At 40.6% G+C, this 17221-nt stretch overlaps 1 protein-coding gene across 1 annotated transcript in view; it reads right to left on the bottom strand.

Annotated features, from left to right (window-relative positions):
- Window positions 1-530: 530 nt before the first annotated feature.
- FREM2 (FRAS1 related extracellular matrix protein 2) overlaps window positions 531-17221 on the bottom strand; it is a 288153-nt gene continuing 271462 nt past the window's right edge. Inside the window, exons 17-24 of the mRNA XM_006873709.1 lie at window positions 14659-14851; window positions 12213-12317; window positions 8206-8333; window positions 7976-8110; window positions 6391-6517; window positions 4489-4676; window positions 4140-4286; window positions 531-1043 (exon numbers count right to left, since the gene is read on the bottom strand). Coding sequence (XP_006873771.1) covers window positions 531-1043; window positions 4140-4286; window positions 4489-4676; window positions 6391-6517; window positions 7976-8110; window positions 8206-8333; window positions 12213-12317; window positions 14659-14851 — 1536 coding nt within the window. The remainder of the gene's footprint in view (window positions 1044-4139; window positions 4287-4488; window positions 4677-6390; window positions 6518-7975; window positions 8111-8205; window positions 8334-12212; window positions 12318-14658; window positions 14852-17221) is intronic.

Here is a 17221-nt window from a genome sequence, read left to right as displayed (position 1 = left end):
GATTTGTGTATTGACCTAATGCTGGCCATAATTCTATGAGGTCTTTGTCTATTAGAAAACTTATCATAATAAACAATGTGCTTATCATTTTGTCAGACTACAAACTACATATTTTAGTAACAAGCTATTATAAAATGAATGAACAACGTGATAATTGCACCTTCAAATTTCACACCATAGAGCAACAATTATCTTAAAATTCTTTGTCTGTTAGCACCTTTGCATAGGCCCATCTCATTGTACAGAGGGAATGCCTGAGTGAGAAGGGCATGCTCGCTGTTGATCCAAGGCTCTGTACAGGTATGAATAGGTCGTGGCCATCTTCTGGCCAAGAGGCAAGATGTGTTCTGAATTTGTCTTTTGATGTGTGGAAAAGTACACAGAAATCAAATCAAAGTACATTACTATAAGGCAAGTCCTCTGGGCTTACAGAAGTCTCCAATATTCTGCTGTTTACCAGGAGTTTTTGGGGGTCTATTGTGGTTCTTTCTGAGGCACTTGAGGAAAAGGTTGGCTTCTACCTGTGGGCATCAAACTTCTGAGCTGTCACTGTTGTGGCTCTGTGGAGGCATCATCGGCTCACTGCTGCCTGAGGCACTGGGGGCATCCTTCCTCTTGGGTTTCTCTTTGCTTCTGTACATCATCATGGCAATGCCAGTTAGGCAGATGGTGAGCAGCCCCACTGTGACTCCTCCAATGATTGTGACCAGACTGATGTCAGCACTGTGGTGGCTGAGCTCTCTAGGGAGGATGCCATCAGGGGGAGCCTTGCCCTGAGGGGTCTGCTTCTTGTCCGTGTGGGCCAGGGCGATGTGCTGGATATTTGTACCTCGGTTATTTTTAGCACCGATTTCCCACGCCAGTAGAGGTGTGCTCCTGAGCGCCCTATGCTTCTGGCTCTTGGTAGATGCTTGGGGCATCCCAGAGCTCCTGAGGGAATGGTACTGGTACTCCACACTTCTTTTGCCAAGACCTCGATTGGTGTTGTCTTTGGATCTGACTGTATAGATCGCATGTATGTACCATTCTCTACCAAGAGACACCTAGAAAATACAACTTTAGTTATTAGAATGTTAACCTTGTTAAGTGTTGTCGAGTTGGTTCTGACTCATAGTAAACCTGTATAGGGTTTCCAAGGAGTGGCCAGTGTGTTTGAACTGCCAATCTTGAGCTTAGCAGTCCCATACTTATAGCACCACACCAGGACTCCTATACCAACCTTTTGTTGTTGTTAAGTGACACTGAGTCAGTTCTGGCCCATAACGACCCTGTATAGGCTTTCTGAGGAACAGCTAGTGAGCTTAAACCACCAACCTTGCAGTTCAAACTGACTTTACATTAACCCACAACACCACACCAGGACTCCTATACAAGCCTTGTTGTTGTTGTATGCCGTGGAGTTGATTTCGACTCATAGTGACCCTGTATAGGGTTTCCGAGGCTGTAAATCTTGATGTGAGCAGAAAGCCTAATCTTTCTCCTGCGGAGCAACTGGTAGTTTCGAACTGCTGATTTTGAGGTTAGCAGCCCAACTCGTAACCACTATGCTACCAGAGCTCCTTCTATACAAGCCTAGGTCATTATTTGCAAGAGAAATGAATGGTGGAGATACGGAATGGTTATTTCATTTAGTCTGCAACACTCATTTACTTATTTTGAGTGTACAGTAACTGTTAGACATGTTATAAAGCACCTACAAGATATCCTATGTAGATCTAAACAGAGCATGTCCTGAATGTCAGAACTATAAAGAACTTGACACCACACAGTCTAACTTATTTTAAAATCGAATGAGTAAAAATAAATCGCAGCTCAGTGATTTTCCCTATGACAATCAACTAGTTAGTGGGCGAGGCAAGACTAGAGCACAAACTGCACTCAGCCCAGGACTCATTTCCAGTGTGTCTGGATGTTAAAATTATATATTAAAAAAACCCCAAAACAACAAAAACCACACACACAGGGAAGTCCTTTCTCATGCTTCCCATGACCTGTGAAAGGAAGGGTTTTTCTGACTGCTTTCTGAAGCATTCAGGATGAAAGAGGTCACATACTTTGAGAGCTGAATGTAAAAAAAAAAAAAAAAAAATCCTACTTCAACTTCCTGTTTGAAAAGATGCAGAATAACAAACATGTTTTTTTAGATTGCCTCCACAAGTTGAATGTTGTTGTTGTTAAGTGTCATTGAGCTGGTTCCGATTCATAGTGAGCCTATATATGTTTCTAAGAAGCACCTGGTAGGTTTGAACTGCCGACCTTGTGATTAGCAGTCCAGTGCTTATCCTGCAGTGCCACACCAGGGCTCCACAGATTGAATACGGATAATCGATTTCCCCACGCCCAGTTGATCTGGGGAATTTTCAGTAAATTTCTTAAAAGGTGAACTTGTTTCTGTAGGTATTCACAATGGGAACACAAATCAAAATCTGCCTCATTTGCCTGCTGACTGTTGTTATGCCTGCATGTCCTGCCTCTACCTTCTATCTCTGCATCAGTATTTTCTTTCTTGTCTTAGGAAATTTTGGGGAGTAAAAATTTTGTGTGCTGTGCACAATTGCTGTCTATTTCAAGCAATGCACACACAAGAACAATATAGTGAAGAGAGTACTGTGTTGAATAAGAAAAGCAGAGCTCTCAGCATGGTATGAATGTGCATCATACACTTTCTTAAAATGATGTTAATATAGTCATAAAATAATACTAGCTAGAGTTTCTGGTCTGCTCACTACATGGCCAGTATAATGCTCTGTGGTCTATATGCATTATACTATTCAGTGCTCACATTAACAGTAAGAGTTATGACTGTCATTTACATATGGGATATCTGAGGCATGAGAAAGTTAAAGCCAGGGCCTCTGAATTAGCTTTGTCTTATTGTGAACCCATATGTGTCAGAATAGCTGGACAGTGAATAAGGAAGATCATAGAAGAATGGATGCCTTTGAATTGTGGTGTTGGAGGAGAATACTAAAAATGCCATGGACTGCCAAAAGAACCAATGGATCTGTTTTGGAGGAAGTGCAGCCAGAGTGCGCCATGGAGGCCAGGATGGCTAAGCTTCGTCTCTCGTACTTTGGACATATTGTCAGGAGGGAATAGTCGCTGGAGAAGGATGTCATGCTGGGTAAGATGGAGGGTCACAGAAAAAGAGATGGATTGGCCAGGTGGCATCATTGATGGCGTCAAGTGTGGCAGCGCTAGTGGGGTTGGCCCAGGATCAGACATTGTTTCGTTCTGCTGTGCATGGGGTCGCAATGAGTCGGTTCCGACTCGATGGCACCTGACAACAACATGTGTCAGAATAGAACTGTACTCGATAGGGTCACAGATTTCAAAGGTAGGTCGCCAAGTGTTTTTGGTTGGAACCTCTTGGTGGATTCCAATACTCCTCTGTTTATCCTTATGTGGCAACTTGCATGTTGCTGTGATTCTGGGTGCTATGTCAGCTAAGCAGTCAACAAATTAAAGGATGTATTATGTTACGCAAAGCTGTTACACAAGACCTCTTTAAAGTATTCAAGAGCAAAGATACCAGTTTGAAGACCTAAGCCATGGTATCTTCAATGGCCTCATATGCATGTGAAAGTTGGACAATGAATAAGGAAGACCACAGAAAAAATGATGCATTTGGGTTATGGTGTTGTAGAAGAATACTGAAAGTACCATGGACAGCCAGAAGAACAAACAAATCTGTCTTGAATAAAGTACAACTGGAGTGTTCCTTAGAAATCATGAAGGCATGACTTCATCTCTCATACTTTGGGTATGTTATATGGAAAGACCAGTCCCTGAAGAAGGACATCCATCATGCCGGGTAAAGTGAAGGGTCATCAAAAAAGAAGAAAACCCCCAAATGAGATGGATTGGCACAGTGGCAGCAGCAATGGGTTCAAGTGTAATAACCATTCTCAGAATGGTGCAGGACAGAACAGTGCTTTGTTCTGTTGTGTATGGGGTCGCTATGTGTCGGAGCCAACTTGATGGTACCTAACAACAACAACAGGGTGGATTTGAACCTTCATTCATTCAATTAGGAGTTCTGAGCATTAGCTGTTAGTGACACCCAGGTACAAACTACACAGGTGGGTCAAGTAACTTGAATGTGACTACACATCTATTGGGAGTGATCCCCGGCCCACCTGAAAGAGTGGTGTTGAGTCAAATTTAAATCCATCTGATCCAGGCTGATTCACTAAGAGGATGGCTTCTGGGTCATCCACTGCCAGCTTAGCATTAAACAGGACATTTCCAAAGCTGGTGGCTTGGGTCTCCGGTTGAGCTTTGTCCTTTAAATGAGAAGGAAAATGACAAATGCTTTAGATAATGTCAAATGTTGCAGGTCAAGAATGTTTGCATATTTGTTTTGTGCAGATAGAAATTACCTTGCATTATCACTGATTGGTTTACCTAATTTAGAAAGATGTTACTGTTTAAGAAGGTTTACTCTTAAAAACCTATATAGTTCATCTCTTGGATTAGAACACTCACCACAATTTTGAATCTATATAAGAGTGAAGGAGAGTCAGCTAAGCAGCCATATTCTGCATTTATAGGGCTGTACTTGGGGACGTATCCATCAGATCCAGTGCACAGGAACACCTTCTCAATGCTGCAGTGAAAGGAATCACCTAAATTCTGCACAGGATCTACCATCACACGGCCATAAATTGTATCACCTGGAACAAAGACAAGGAAATTGTATTTCTGTTATGTGATAAGTCCTTGTGTGGCACTGTAGAAAAAGCATTGGACTATTAGTTACAAGGTCAACAATTCAAACCCACTAGCTTCTCCTTGGAAGCCCTTTACAGGGTTGCTATGAGTCAGAAACAACTTGATGGCACTTAACAACCACCACCACCTATGGCAGTGCAAACAGCTTATGACTGTAACGACACCTTAGATGAAGGACTGCCTTCTGTCCTAGGTCTGGCATCAAATTCTGAAGACTATACTGACATTACTATACTGACATCACTACCTGGCCATTCCAGGACCTCCCTAGATAAAATCACTTTATGTATTGATCACAAATGGCTGAAAATTTACTGACTCACTTATGAAAAGGACCTCCTTGTGTTCTATAATTTGACATTCATAACATGCCATTGTGGTTGAAGTCAGTTTATAAATTAATTGGGAATATGTAGACTAACATAATACAGAATCGTTCAGATAAAGAAAACATGAATAACAAAGACTAGTTAGCTGTAATTCATTTTTGAAGTAGGTTTATTTGATCACTTAACTTCACAGCTACTCACTGAACAGCTACCATGTGGGCCTGCTATTTGCTAGGTTTGGGGATACACCATTGAGCAAAACAGTCTTTGCCCTGGAAGCATTTACTTCAGAGGCAGTTTCAGTATTTGAAGCTATACAACTTGAAAAAAGAGTTCTGATTGACCAAAATGGGGAAAACGCAGAACAAACTTTCAAATTTTAATGGACTCTAAATGTTCGTGATCCTGGAGGCTGGATAAACCCCCAAAGTATTCCCTGCAATAATCTTTAAATCTTAAACCAAAAAGATCCCCTGATGTTTTCTTGACACAAAACAATAGTTTAGCCCCTGGTGTGGTGCTGTGGGTTAATGAGCCAGACTGCAAAGCCATGTGAACTGCAAGGTCGGCAGTTCAAGCTTACCAGTCGCTTCTAGGAAACCCGATACAGGGTTGCTATAGGTTGGAACTGACTCCACAGCACTTAACAACAACAACAACTATATAAGAATTTGGAACCCTGATGTGGCATTTTAGGATAAGCACTGGACTGCTAACTGCAAGGTCAGTGGCTCAAACCCACCAGCAGCTCCTAGGAAACTATAGACAGGGTTTCTATGAGTCAGAACTGACTTGACAGCAATTAACAACAACAACAAAAAATAAAGAATATCTGCTTTGAGCATTATGCCCTTTCAAGATCTATCTATATGGCATCACATTTACAGCAGTAACTCAAAAGATTCGATAGAAAACAGCGAGTAGCAATTTTATGTTAATGAGAGACGCAAAAATTTGGAAAAGGAGGGTGAGAATGGTGTATAACTTGAAGAATGTAATTAATGTCACTGAATTGTACATGTAGAAATTATTGATTTGGTGTGCATTTTGCTGTGTAAGTTCTCAACAACCACTACCACAACAAAATAAAAAATCCAGACTTGTATCCAAAGTCACCTTCCCCCGAAGAGAACTCATCTAATAATGTCTGCCAACCCCAGCACTCCCCCAGCTGCCCACCAATGCACTCCCAATTGGTACTCAGTTAAATTCTCCATCCCATAAAACAGGCTATGGTTACCTCCACTCGAACAGGATCCTGAAAAGCCAATACTACAACCACATAGGGCGAACACAGTGAGCAATCTTCTCCTTTGTAAAGTCATACCTTCTGCAAAAGCAACATCACTCTCTTGTCCAAATCCCATGGATCCATCTGACAACCAGAGAGTCTTCTTGGAGAGTAGGTACATGTGGGTGTTTAAGCTGAACTCAGCTGCCACTGGGTCACTCACCTAGGACAAAGTACAATAGTCCTTGTAAGTGTTGTGGAGGTTTTTATGGTACCCAGACACATCACTCACAGGTGCACATGTCCACTGAGATCAGCAGTGTGGAACACTAGACATTGCATGGCAATTTTCATGCCCAACTAAACCAACTTAAGCAGTTATAACACTGACTTTGTCTTTAAGAAGGCAAACCTGCCAAGCTTAATCATTTTTTTTTTTTTTAATTAGGAAAAAAACAGCATTGCTTGAGTGCATTTCTACTGGTACAACCAGTTAATACTCTAGACGGCTAACTATAAGGTCAGAAGTCTGAGTTTTCCCAGAAGTACCTCAGAGGAAAGATTTGGTGATCTACTTTAGAGAAATGAGCAATCAAAAACACAATGAAGCACATGGGGTTGCCATGGGTTAGAGAAAACTCAGCAACAACCAGTATAAGGGACTTGTCAATATCATTGTCCATAGAAGTCCAACATTTACTACAGACACATCTTGGAGATAAAGCAGGATTGATTCCAGACCATATAATGTGAATACTCGCACATTATATGGTCTATAATGTAGTATAATACTCGCACATTAATAGACTATAATGTAGTATAACATGACTTTTCTAAGCACTGGGAAACCATAACAATCATGTGACTCGCTTTATTGCGAGTCACATGATTGTTATGGTTTCCCAGTGCTTAGAAAAGTCATGTTATACTACATTATAGTTTATTAAATTCAGTAACATTATGGAAAAGTTTGCAATATTTTGAGAATTACCAAAATATGAGGGCTCCTGGTTTGGCACTGTAGGATCAGCAATGGATTATGAACCACAAGGTTAGCAGTTCAAACCTACCAGCTGCTCCTTGGAAATCCTATAAAGGGTTGCTAGGAGTTGGAACCGACTCGATGGCATTTAATAACAACCAAAATGTGACACAGAGATACAAAGTGAGCACATGTTGTTGGGAAAATGGTGCCAATAGACTTGCTCAATGCAGGGTTGCCACAAATCTTCAATTTGTAAAAAAAAATAAAAATAAAAATGCAGTGTCCGTGAAGCCCAGTAAAGCCAATTGAAATGAAACAAGGCATGTTTGTATAGTTCTCAGACCAAAGGTACCACGATGACATTTTAATACAGAAAAGCTTTAGTTACTCTGAGGGGGTATGAACTCCAGGTTTCCTTTCTCCTTCAATATAGAAAACAAGATTAAGAAGAGCAGAAGGAGGTGGGGAAATACCTAAACCTCCACCAGGAAACAAGATCAGATCAGTTAAAAGAAAATCACCCTTGTATACTCTTAAACAACTGTGGACTTTGTGTCTTGCACGGATAATGGTTAAAGGCAATTCTTTCCTCCCCAGCTTGCTTCCTGCCTTTCTTTCTTTCTTTTTTTTTTTCTGCATGCAAGAATTAAAGTCATCTGGTGAGAAAACATTCACTTTTTTTTCAGTGAGTCACACCTGCTGGAATCGGATGTCCAGGTCAAAGGTGACCGGGTCCCTCGGGTTGCAGATGACCGGCAGGCGATGCTCCTGGTGCGGTGGAGTGGTGCATGGCAGCAGCTTCACAGTATAGCTCCCCGAGTAGTCCCGGACCTTTGAGACAAAAAGAAGACATTTGCATTTTTCACTTAAAAATCTCAGGTGCAAGCCAAGTAAAGGAAAGTCATGTGAGAACCTTCGGCACTTACTGCAAAGTCGGACACGAAGCTCCACTGCTGGATGGGCTGGTTGTAGGTTGGCTCACTCCTTATGAGGCGCAGGGAGAATGTGAGAGCTGGGTGATCAGCTGACACAATCACTGAGCTTATGAAAGATGCTAGAAAAATGAGAACAATCACCACAACGTTGTTGTTGCTAGTTGCTGTTGAGTTGATTCTGAATCTTGGGGGGACCTTGTATGTCAAAAATGTAGAACTGTGCTCCACAGGGCTTTTAAAGCTGTGACTTTTCAGAAACACATCACCTTCCAGTGGATTTGAAGTGTCAACGTTTCTGCTAGGAGTAGAGTGCTTACCATTTGCAACTCCCAACAAAATAATAATAGAAAGTAATAATTTGGTAGTTATAGGAATGTTTAAATTTTTCAAAGAGCCATATTACACACATCATTTTCTTTCATTCTTATAAGTATATTAAGAAGGCAGGCTAGTAAAATTACCCTCATTTTGTCGATGAAGACACTGGGTTAGGAGTGACCATGTGACTCTCCTAAGAGCCCATAGCTAGGATGGGCTATTTCAGATTCCTAACCCAGTGCTCTTTTTACCTGATAATTCTGTCAAAAGATAATTTTACAGAAACACAAATTGTTCAGAGTGACTTTCGAGGGAGATTAGAACAGTGCAATAAAGGTTGATGTGAATGCACCAAGGCTACAGATTGGAGCTCAAAATAGTCTATCAGCATCAACACAACTGGGCAAGCAAAATTTACAAATGGAATTGATTTTCATTAGATCCTCTGTAATCACGCTGAATAAAAGTTCAGTTTACTAGAAAGATGGACATGTAGAAGGGGACATGTGGAAAGACCAGGACTGGCAATGCCAGTAAGGCAAAATGATTAGTTCTAGCTCTGTATTTCTTGTAGCTCAGTCTCTTAAAAATACAATAAGCCCTCTTTAACTTCCTGAGTATTCATTCAGTCTGATTTTTCCTTTGTTAGAGCTCATGTCCAGAAAAAGGAAGAACATGGATGCCAGTGAGTAAGCTATTTTCTCTTTCTTGTCTTACACTTGGACTCCTGGTAGGGCACTGCAGGATCAACACTGGACAGTAAGGTCAGTAGTTTAAACCCACCAGCTGCTCCTCAGAAACCCCACATAGGGTCACTATGTGTCAGAAATGACTCATAGGCACTTAACAACAACAACAAAAATCTTACACAAATGGAGCCCTGGTGGTGCTGTGGGTTAAACTCTGCCTGATAACCACAAGATCAGCAGTTCAAGCCCACCAGTCACTCCATGGGAAAAAGATCGGGCTGTCTGCTCCAGTAAAGATTTACAGTCTTGGAACTCCTATATAGATAGGGTTACTATGAATTGGAATCAACTCATACCCATGGATATGTATATAAAATGGGTATCTTACACAAAAGTGTACCCTGGAAAAACACGCAAACTAATTTAGTAATGTGGAGTTGTTGTTATGTGCCACGGAGTAGGTTCCAACTCATAGTGACCCTGGACAGGGTTTCGGAGGCTGTAAATCTTTACGGGAACAGAAAGCCTCATCTTTCTCCCATGTAAAAGCTGGTAGTTTCGAACTGCTGTCCCTGAGGTTAGCAGCCTGATTCATAACCACTACGCTACCAGCGCTCCTTAGTAATTGTTTTTATTAGACAAACACTTCAAACAATCACTTCAAATAATATGTTCAATACTAAAAAGAACACCGACATGGGCATTTACTACTGACTGCTTCCATATTACTTGGAATCCCTGGGTGAAGAAAACAGTTCCATGATTGGCTGAGGTTCAAGTTAACCCAAAGATGCCTTGGAAGCAACAACCGGAGTTGTGGTTGTTGTTGCTAAGTGTCGTTGCGTCGGTTCCAACTCATAGCGACCCTGTATATGGTTTCCAAGAAGCAGCTGGTTAATTTGAACCACTGGCCTTGTGGTTCAACTTGACCTTGCAGTCCAGTGCTTTATTCCACAGCACCACACAAGGACTCCAGATCTAGTAGGAGGCTTGAAAAAGTTCGTAGACAAATGGAATGAAAAGATAATGGAATTTTCCCATGAGTTTTTGAAGTTCCCTCAAAAAAAAGGCATTAATAACCACTCACGGAAGCAGCAGTCAAGAAATCAAATGACGTATTGCATTAGGAAAATCTGCTGCACAACACCTTTTTCAAGTGTTGAAGAGCAAAGATGTCAGCTTGAGGACTAACGTGCACCTGACCCAAGCCATGGTATTATCAATAACCTCACATGCATGTAAAAGCTGGACAGTGAATAAGGAAGACTGTAGAAGAATTGATGCTTTTGAGTTATGGCATTGGAGGAGAATATTGAAAATGCCATGGGCTGCCAAAAGAACCAATAGATCCGTTTTGGAAGAAGTGCAGCCCAAATGCTCCTTGGAGGCCAAGATGGCCAACCTTCATCTCTCATACTTTGGACATATTGTCAGGAGGGACCAGTCACTGTAGAAGGATATCATGTTTGGCAAGGTGGAGGGTCAGAGAAAAAGAGGAAGACCCCCATCTAGGTGGATTGGCCAGGTGGCAGCATGGATGGACTCAGCATGGCAACAGTAGTGAGGTTGGCCCGGGATCGGGCAGTGTTTCATTCTGCTGTGCATGAAGTCTCTATGAGTCGGTACTGACTCAATGACACTTAACAACAACAACAACAAAGAGCACAGTTCACTTTGACATGTGGGGGTTTGCTATGAATCAGAACTGACTCCACAGTTAATTTTTTAATGTATGTGTATGTGTTGTCTGCTATTAATAGTCAAAGCACAATCTATCGTAGAGAGTAAAATTGCTAAATTAAGGATAATTAACATGTGTGAAAATGAGGTGTAATACTGAAGGGCCATTGTTGTTGTTGTTGTTAAGTGCTGTAGAGTTGATGCTGACCCATAGCGACCCTGTGTACAGTTTCTGAGGAGCAGTTGGTGAGCTTGAACTGCCAACTTTGCAGTTCAAATGGCTTTTCAGTCTGGCGCATTAATCCACAGTGCCACACCAGGACTCCAAAGGGCCATTACTGGCTCTAAATAGAAATGCTTCTCATAGTACCTAGAAAAGAGTTTGCTTTCTGAAGGATTTGCCTGGAATTCAATTTCTGTACAGTGGAAGTAAAGCAGGGAAATAGACAATTTTGCTGTGTTCTTTAAGGAAAACTTTACTTAAAATGAACTCAATAGGGTGTCCTTTTAAGTTTACTTGAATCATTTAAAATTTTCTCTAAAAGTATATAAAATGATTAATGTTAATTTCATAGGCTATACAATGGCGCTGAACAATTATCAGGCCTTAATGTAAATACCCCATATGTGTCAGAGAAGAACTGTATTCTGTAGGGATGTCAGTGGCTGACGTTTCTAAGTCCATCGACAGGACTTTTTCCCTAGGTACCACCGAGTCCTGGTGTGGCGCTGGAGGATTGGCACAGGACTGTAAATCACAAGGTCATCAATTCAAATCCACCAGCTGTTCCTTGGAAACCCTATACAGGGTCACTATGAGTCAAAATGGACTCAACAAATGTAAATATTTACATATATGCATTTTTAAAATTAAGGGCTTCAAAGCTAATGGAGGAACATGTGAATGGAAAAGGTATATTCCTGGGTGGAGTCCCTAGGTGTTGCAAATGGTTGTTATCTGAAAGGTCAGTGGTTCAAGTCTACTCAGTGGTTGTTCCTGTTGCTGTTAAGTGTTGTCAAGTCAGCTCCGACTCAAAGGGTTTCTGAGGAGCAGCTGGTGAGTTTGAACTGCCAGCCTTGTGGTTCAAACTGACCTTGCGGTCCAGTGTATTAGCGTACATCATCACACCAGGACTCAGTGGTACCTAAGAAAAAAGTCCTGTCAAAGTAATTAGAAACATCAGCCACCGAAATCCTGATGGAGGACAGTTCTAGTCTGACACATATCCATGAGCTAAAATCTTTTGATGGCCAATGGTAATAGTACATCCTTACTGAATGGAGTGACAGTTATTGGGAGTCCAGTCTTACCGGGATGTGACAGCACAAATAGGCCGTGGAACTGAGCCTCTGTCTTGAAGTTCACGACCAAGCGTCCCTCTTCACTGAGACGCATGCTGGTTGGATAAAGAGAACCTGCAATGGGAAGTGGCACACAGGAGTAGAAATTAGGTGACGAGGGACTCCTAATGCACAGCTAGCTTCTAAATATTAGTTCATACTTTTCTTATCTTTAAGCATTCTAGGCACAGGCTATTATTTGAAGAATTCTGAGTGATAAAGCATTAGCGGCATAAGTATTTCTGTAGTGTTTGTTGTTGTTGTTAACTGTCATCTAGTTGGTTCCTACTCACAGTGAGCCTGTATAGGGTTTCCAAGGAGCAGCTGGTGGGTTGAAATGCCAACCTTGTGGATAGCAGTCTAGTGTTTATTCAGCCACTGTGGTACTTAGAAGGGCAGAAAAATAGAATAGATGACAGAGTGAGGTCTATATAAAATATACACGTTGATTAGAATAGGGTAAGATTTTTAAAGCTTTAGTCTCCAAAAATTAAGATATGACCAACTTGCCAAAATTGATTTAGATACATAGGTAGAAAATAGGTTTGTGTTCAACAGAGTGATTTCAAACTTATAGACATAAAGAAAACTGAAGTTTTCCCAAGAAATTCAGCAGTTTGACAAACTTTGGCTCCACTCCAGATATAAGGGGCTCTGGTAACGTAGTGGTTATGAGTTGGGCTGCTAACCGTGAGGTCAGCAGTTGAAACTACCAGCCATTCCGTGGGAGAAAGACGAGGCTGTCTGCTCCTGTAAAGATTCACAGTCTCAGGAACCCTATAGAGGATTTATAGTAGGAACCAACTCCATGACACATCACCACCACCACTACAGATAAAAGAAGGAAGCAAGAATCCTTAAGCTCGAAGTTGAGAACCACAAAGGAAAAAATGAAAAGAAAACCAAAAAAAAAAAAAAATCACTCAAGTGTACATTTTCTAAGGCAAGATACAGCATGGAATAAAAACATTTAAAATAATCTGGAACAAGAATTATTATTTATTGTTGTTGTTAAGTGCTACTGAGTCAGTTCTGACTCATAGCGACCTTATAAAGGGCTTCCAAGGACTGTCTGGTGGGTTTGAACCTCTGACTTTGTGGTTAACAGTTGGTGCTGACTATTACTTTTCACATAGGTCTAAGGTAATCTTTTATGATAACCAGTTTATATTTGTAATGTCTAGGATAACAGATCTATATTTGCAATGTCTAGAATAGTGGATCTGTATTTACACTATCAACTATGCTCCTGACTAGTAAAAATAAGGCATGCATGATGCTACAGGCTTACATGGAATCGGAATAATTATGTGAGAGGGGGCTTCAAAAATTTTCAGAAACATGCGATTAAAAGACAATGGAATTTTTTCTTTAACTTTTTGAAGCTCCCTCACATATTTGAAAAGAAACAGCACTGAGTACTAGTGGATTAATTAACATCTTTAACATAATATATAACATAGTGGTATGCTTGTGAACTTTGAATTATGATTTTACAGATGGCTGTGCGTTCACCACTGTTCTATGACAGGTAGCTACAGTACCAAAGAGTAATAGAGTGGTAGAAGGTAAAGAGATAGCAGAAGTGTAGGTTACCACTCAGAGGAAGCTGAGTTCCAGAAAGGTTAAGAACAGTTAGGTGTAGGGTCAGACCTAGGACCAAGGGCACCATTTATACTGGGCTTTAAATTTTACCTCCCATTTCCAAAAACTAAAATGTACAATTTTTTTTTCTTGGATTCTTTCTTCATTTTCAACTGGAACTACCCCTATGCACTTTATAGAATCCAGGGAAATATATTGTCTGTGTAGTATAACATACAAATAGTCACCTAAAACAGGCTGTAAGAGTTAAATATCTATATAGAAACTTGCAAATGTTAACACATAAATCAAAATTTGAAAAACCGAAATGATTTAAAGCGCTTTCTACTATGAAAATGAAATCATCTTAGAATACCAAACAGAAAAATGCAATATATTGAAAGTTGCTTGTATTATTTTTAGCTATGATAAAAATAAAAAAAGAAATCTCTGAAATACAGCAGTCTTTGGATTATGAACAAGTTTTATTCCTAAATCTGTCTTTAAAGTCAAATGTATATGTATGTCGGACCCACTATTCCAACTAGCAGGTACAGTGTGTGTCTAATGTCAGTTAGTCAAATGATTATCTTAGTATAAAGTGCACCTTTCTATGCATAAAAACATTTAAAAAATACTTCCAGATAAATGAACAATTCTTTAATATAAGAAGGCCACTATAATAATAATAATGTTTTGATGCACATAGCAAAGAAACTATTGTATGTGCCTCACTTTATAAGGTTGATTCATAACTATGGTTTGTACTTAGGGACTGCCTGAACATAAAACAAATAAGTAAATTAGGGTCTACCAAGTTTTAGTAACCCACCTTGGAGTTCAGCTTCTGGTGGACTGCCAATCCCATCATTCCACAAGATGGCAGTGTCATACACAAAAGTCAGACGGAGCTCTGACTTCAGGTCAAAATGCTGCCAACCTCCAACCCCCACAGGAGAATGGAACACGTAGGAGACGTACAGTGGAACTCGAAGGGTCACGTATGACTGAACCAGGTTCAGTACCTAAAACAATAGAATTCATTATCAGTGTGGTTCAGTGTTGTTATTTAAACGAGCCTAATTGTATACAATCCTTCGATATGGATTACATCTCAATGTCAAGAAAACAAAAATCCTCACCACTGGACCAATAAACAACATTCTTATCAACGGAGAAAAGATTGAAGTTGTCAAGGACTTCATTCTTCTTGGATCAACTATCAACACTCGCGGAAGCAGCAGTCAAGAGATCAGATGACGTATTGCATTGGGCAAATCTGCTGCACGGGAACTTTTTAAAGTATTGAAGAACAGAGATGTCAGCTTGAGGACTAAGGTGCGCCTGACCCAGGCCATGGTGTTTTCAATAGCCTCATATGGATATGAAAGCTGAACAGTGAATAAGGAAGATCGTAGAAGAATTGATGCCTTTGAGTTGTGATGTTGGAGGAGAATACTGAAAGTGCCATGGACTGCCAAAAGAACCAATAGATCTGTTTTGGAAGAAGTGCAGCCAGAATGCTCCTTGGAGGTCAGGATGGCTAAGCTTCGTCTCTCATACTTTGGACATATTGTCCAGAAGAAACAGTCACTGGAGAAGGATGTCATGCTGGGTAAGGTGGAGGGTCAGAGAAAAAGAGGAAGACCCCTAACGAGAGGGATTGGCCAGGTGGCATCATTGATGGACTTAAGTGTGGCAGCGGTAGTGAGGTTGGCCCAGGATCGGACATTGTTTCATTCTGCTGTGCATGGGGTCGCTATGAGTCGGTTCCGACTCGATGGCACCTGACAACAACAACAACAATTGTATACAAGCTATTTTCTTACTTCATATAACTGGAAATTTTGGCTAGTCATTGAGGAAAGAATACTATAGCATTTTATAAGACTTTTCCCGTCATTTAATTTTTAGATCAATTAAATGCTTGTTAATATATCACCTTCATTTGGAGCAAAGGATATGAAGCAGAAACCCTTAAGATAAACTGCAGTGTGGTGCTGTAGGATCAGTGCTGGACTCAACTGCAAGGTTGGCAGTTCAAACACACCAGCTGCTCCTCGGAAACCCTTCGGAACCAACTTGACGGCACTTAACAACAACACCATAGTTACACAGCCCTTTGAATTTTATAACAGCTTTCTAAGATATAACTTATGCACTGAACAATTCACCCAATAAATGTGTACAGTCCGTGGGTTTTAGAAACTATATAACAATTATCACAATTTTAGAACATTTTCATCACACTTAAAGGAAACGCTGTATATACTAGCTGGTGGATACCAACCACCTAGCTTTCATTTAGGAACAGCGTGCTTAAACTACTGTTCTACGAGTTTTGTTTTGTTTTTTTTAAAGACCATTAGCAGCCATTTCCTCTCCCTCCCCTAGTTCCTGGCAGCACTAGTCTATGTTCTATTGATAATGATTTTCCTATTCTTGGTATTTCACATATGATTTTTTGTTACTGGTTTCTTTCATTGACAAGATATTGTCAAGGTTTATCCATGTTCCTTTTTATTGCTGAGTAGTATCCTGCTGTATAGATAGATATAGCACATTTTATTTATCCATGCATGACGTAATGGGCATTTGGGTCATTTCCAGTTTTTTGTTATTATGACTAAAATGGACTATTTTAACTATTATTAGCTCTGGTAGCGTAGTGGTTACGAATCGGGCTGCGAACCTTAAGGTCAGTGGTTTGAAACTACCAGCCGCTCCGCGGGAGAAAGATGAGGCTTTCTACTCCCGTAAAGATTTATACCCTCGGAAACCCTGTACAGGGTCGCTATGGGTCGGAACCGACTCAATGGCACTTAACAACAACAACAACAACATCTAGAAGAAAATGAAACAAAGCAGGAAAGATCCGGAAGCAACTATGTTAGCAGTGACGTGTAACATTTAAGATGTCTCTAGAACAATTAGCTGAAGTGTCTTTTACTTTGTTATTCTTTCCTCTAGGCATTTACCTGGTTGGGGAGGAGTAGTGAGAGGTAGGCTAATATTGTTTAGTGCACACTTATCCCATAGACATGGGCTTAGAGTCACAATAAAAGCCATTTAATATTCTTATTGCCCTCCCTACCAAAAACCAAACCCATTGCTTCCAGTGGATTCCAACTCATGGTGACCTATGGGACTGAGTTGTTGTTGTTGTTAAGTGCCATGGAGTCGGTTCTGACTCAGAGTGACCTTCTACAGGCTTTCCAAGGCTGTACATTTTTATGGGAGCAGAAAGCCTCATCTTTCTCCAGCGGAACTGAGTAGGGCTTGCATATCTGTAATCTTTATAGAAGCAGACGGTCACATCTTTCTCCCACGGAGCAGATGATGATAAGCAGCCTCCATGATTATGTTTATATTTAAATGTGGATGGCTGGATAGAT

Source organism: Chrysochloris asiatica, unplaced genomic scaffold (genome assembly GCF_000296735.1).
Source record: "Chrysochloris asiatica unplaced genomic scaffold, ChrAsi1.0 scaffold00250, whole genome shotgun sequence".
NCBI classification, from domain to species: Eukaryota; Metazoa; Chordata; class Mammalia; order Afrosoricida; family Chrysochloridae; genus Chrysochloris; species Chrysochloris asiatica.
The sequence above is the reverse complement of the archived record's forward strand: the minus strand, read 5'-3'. Positions and strand labels throughout refer to the sequence as shown.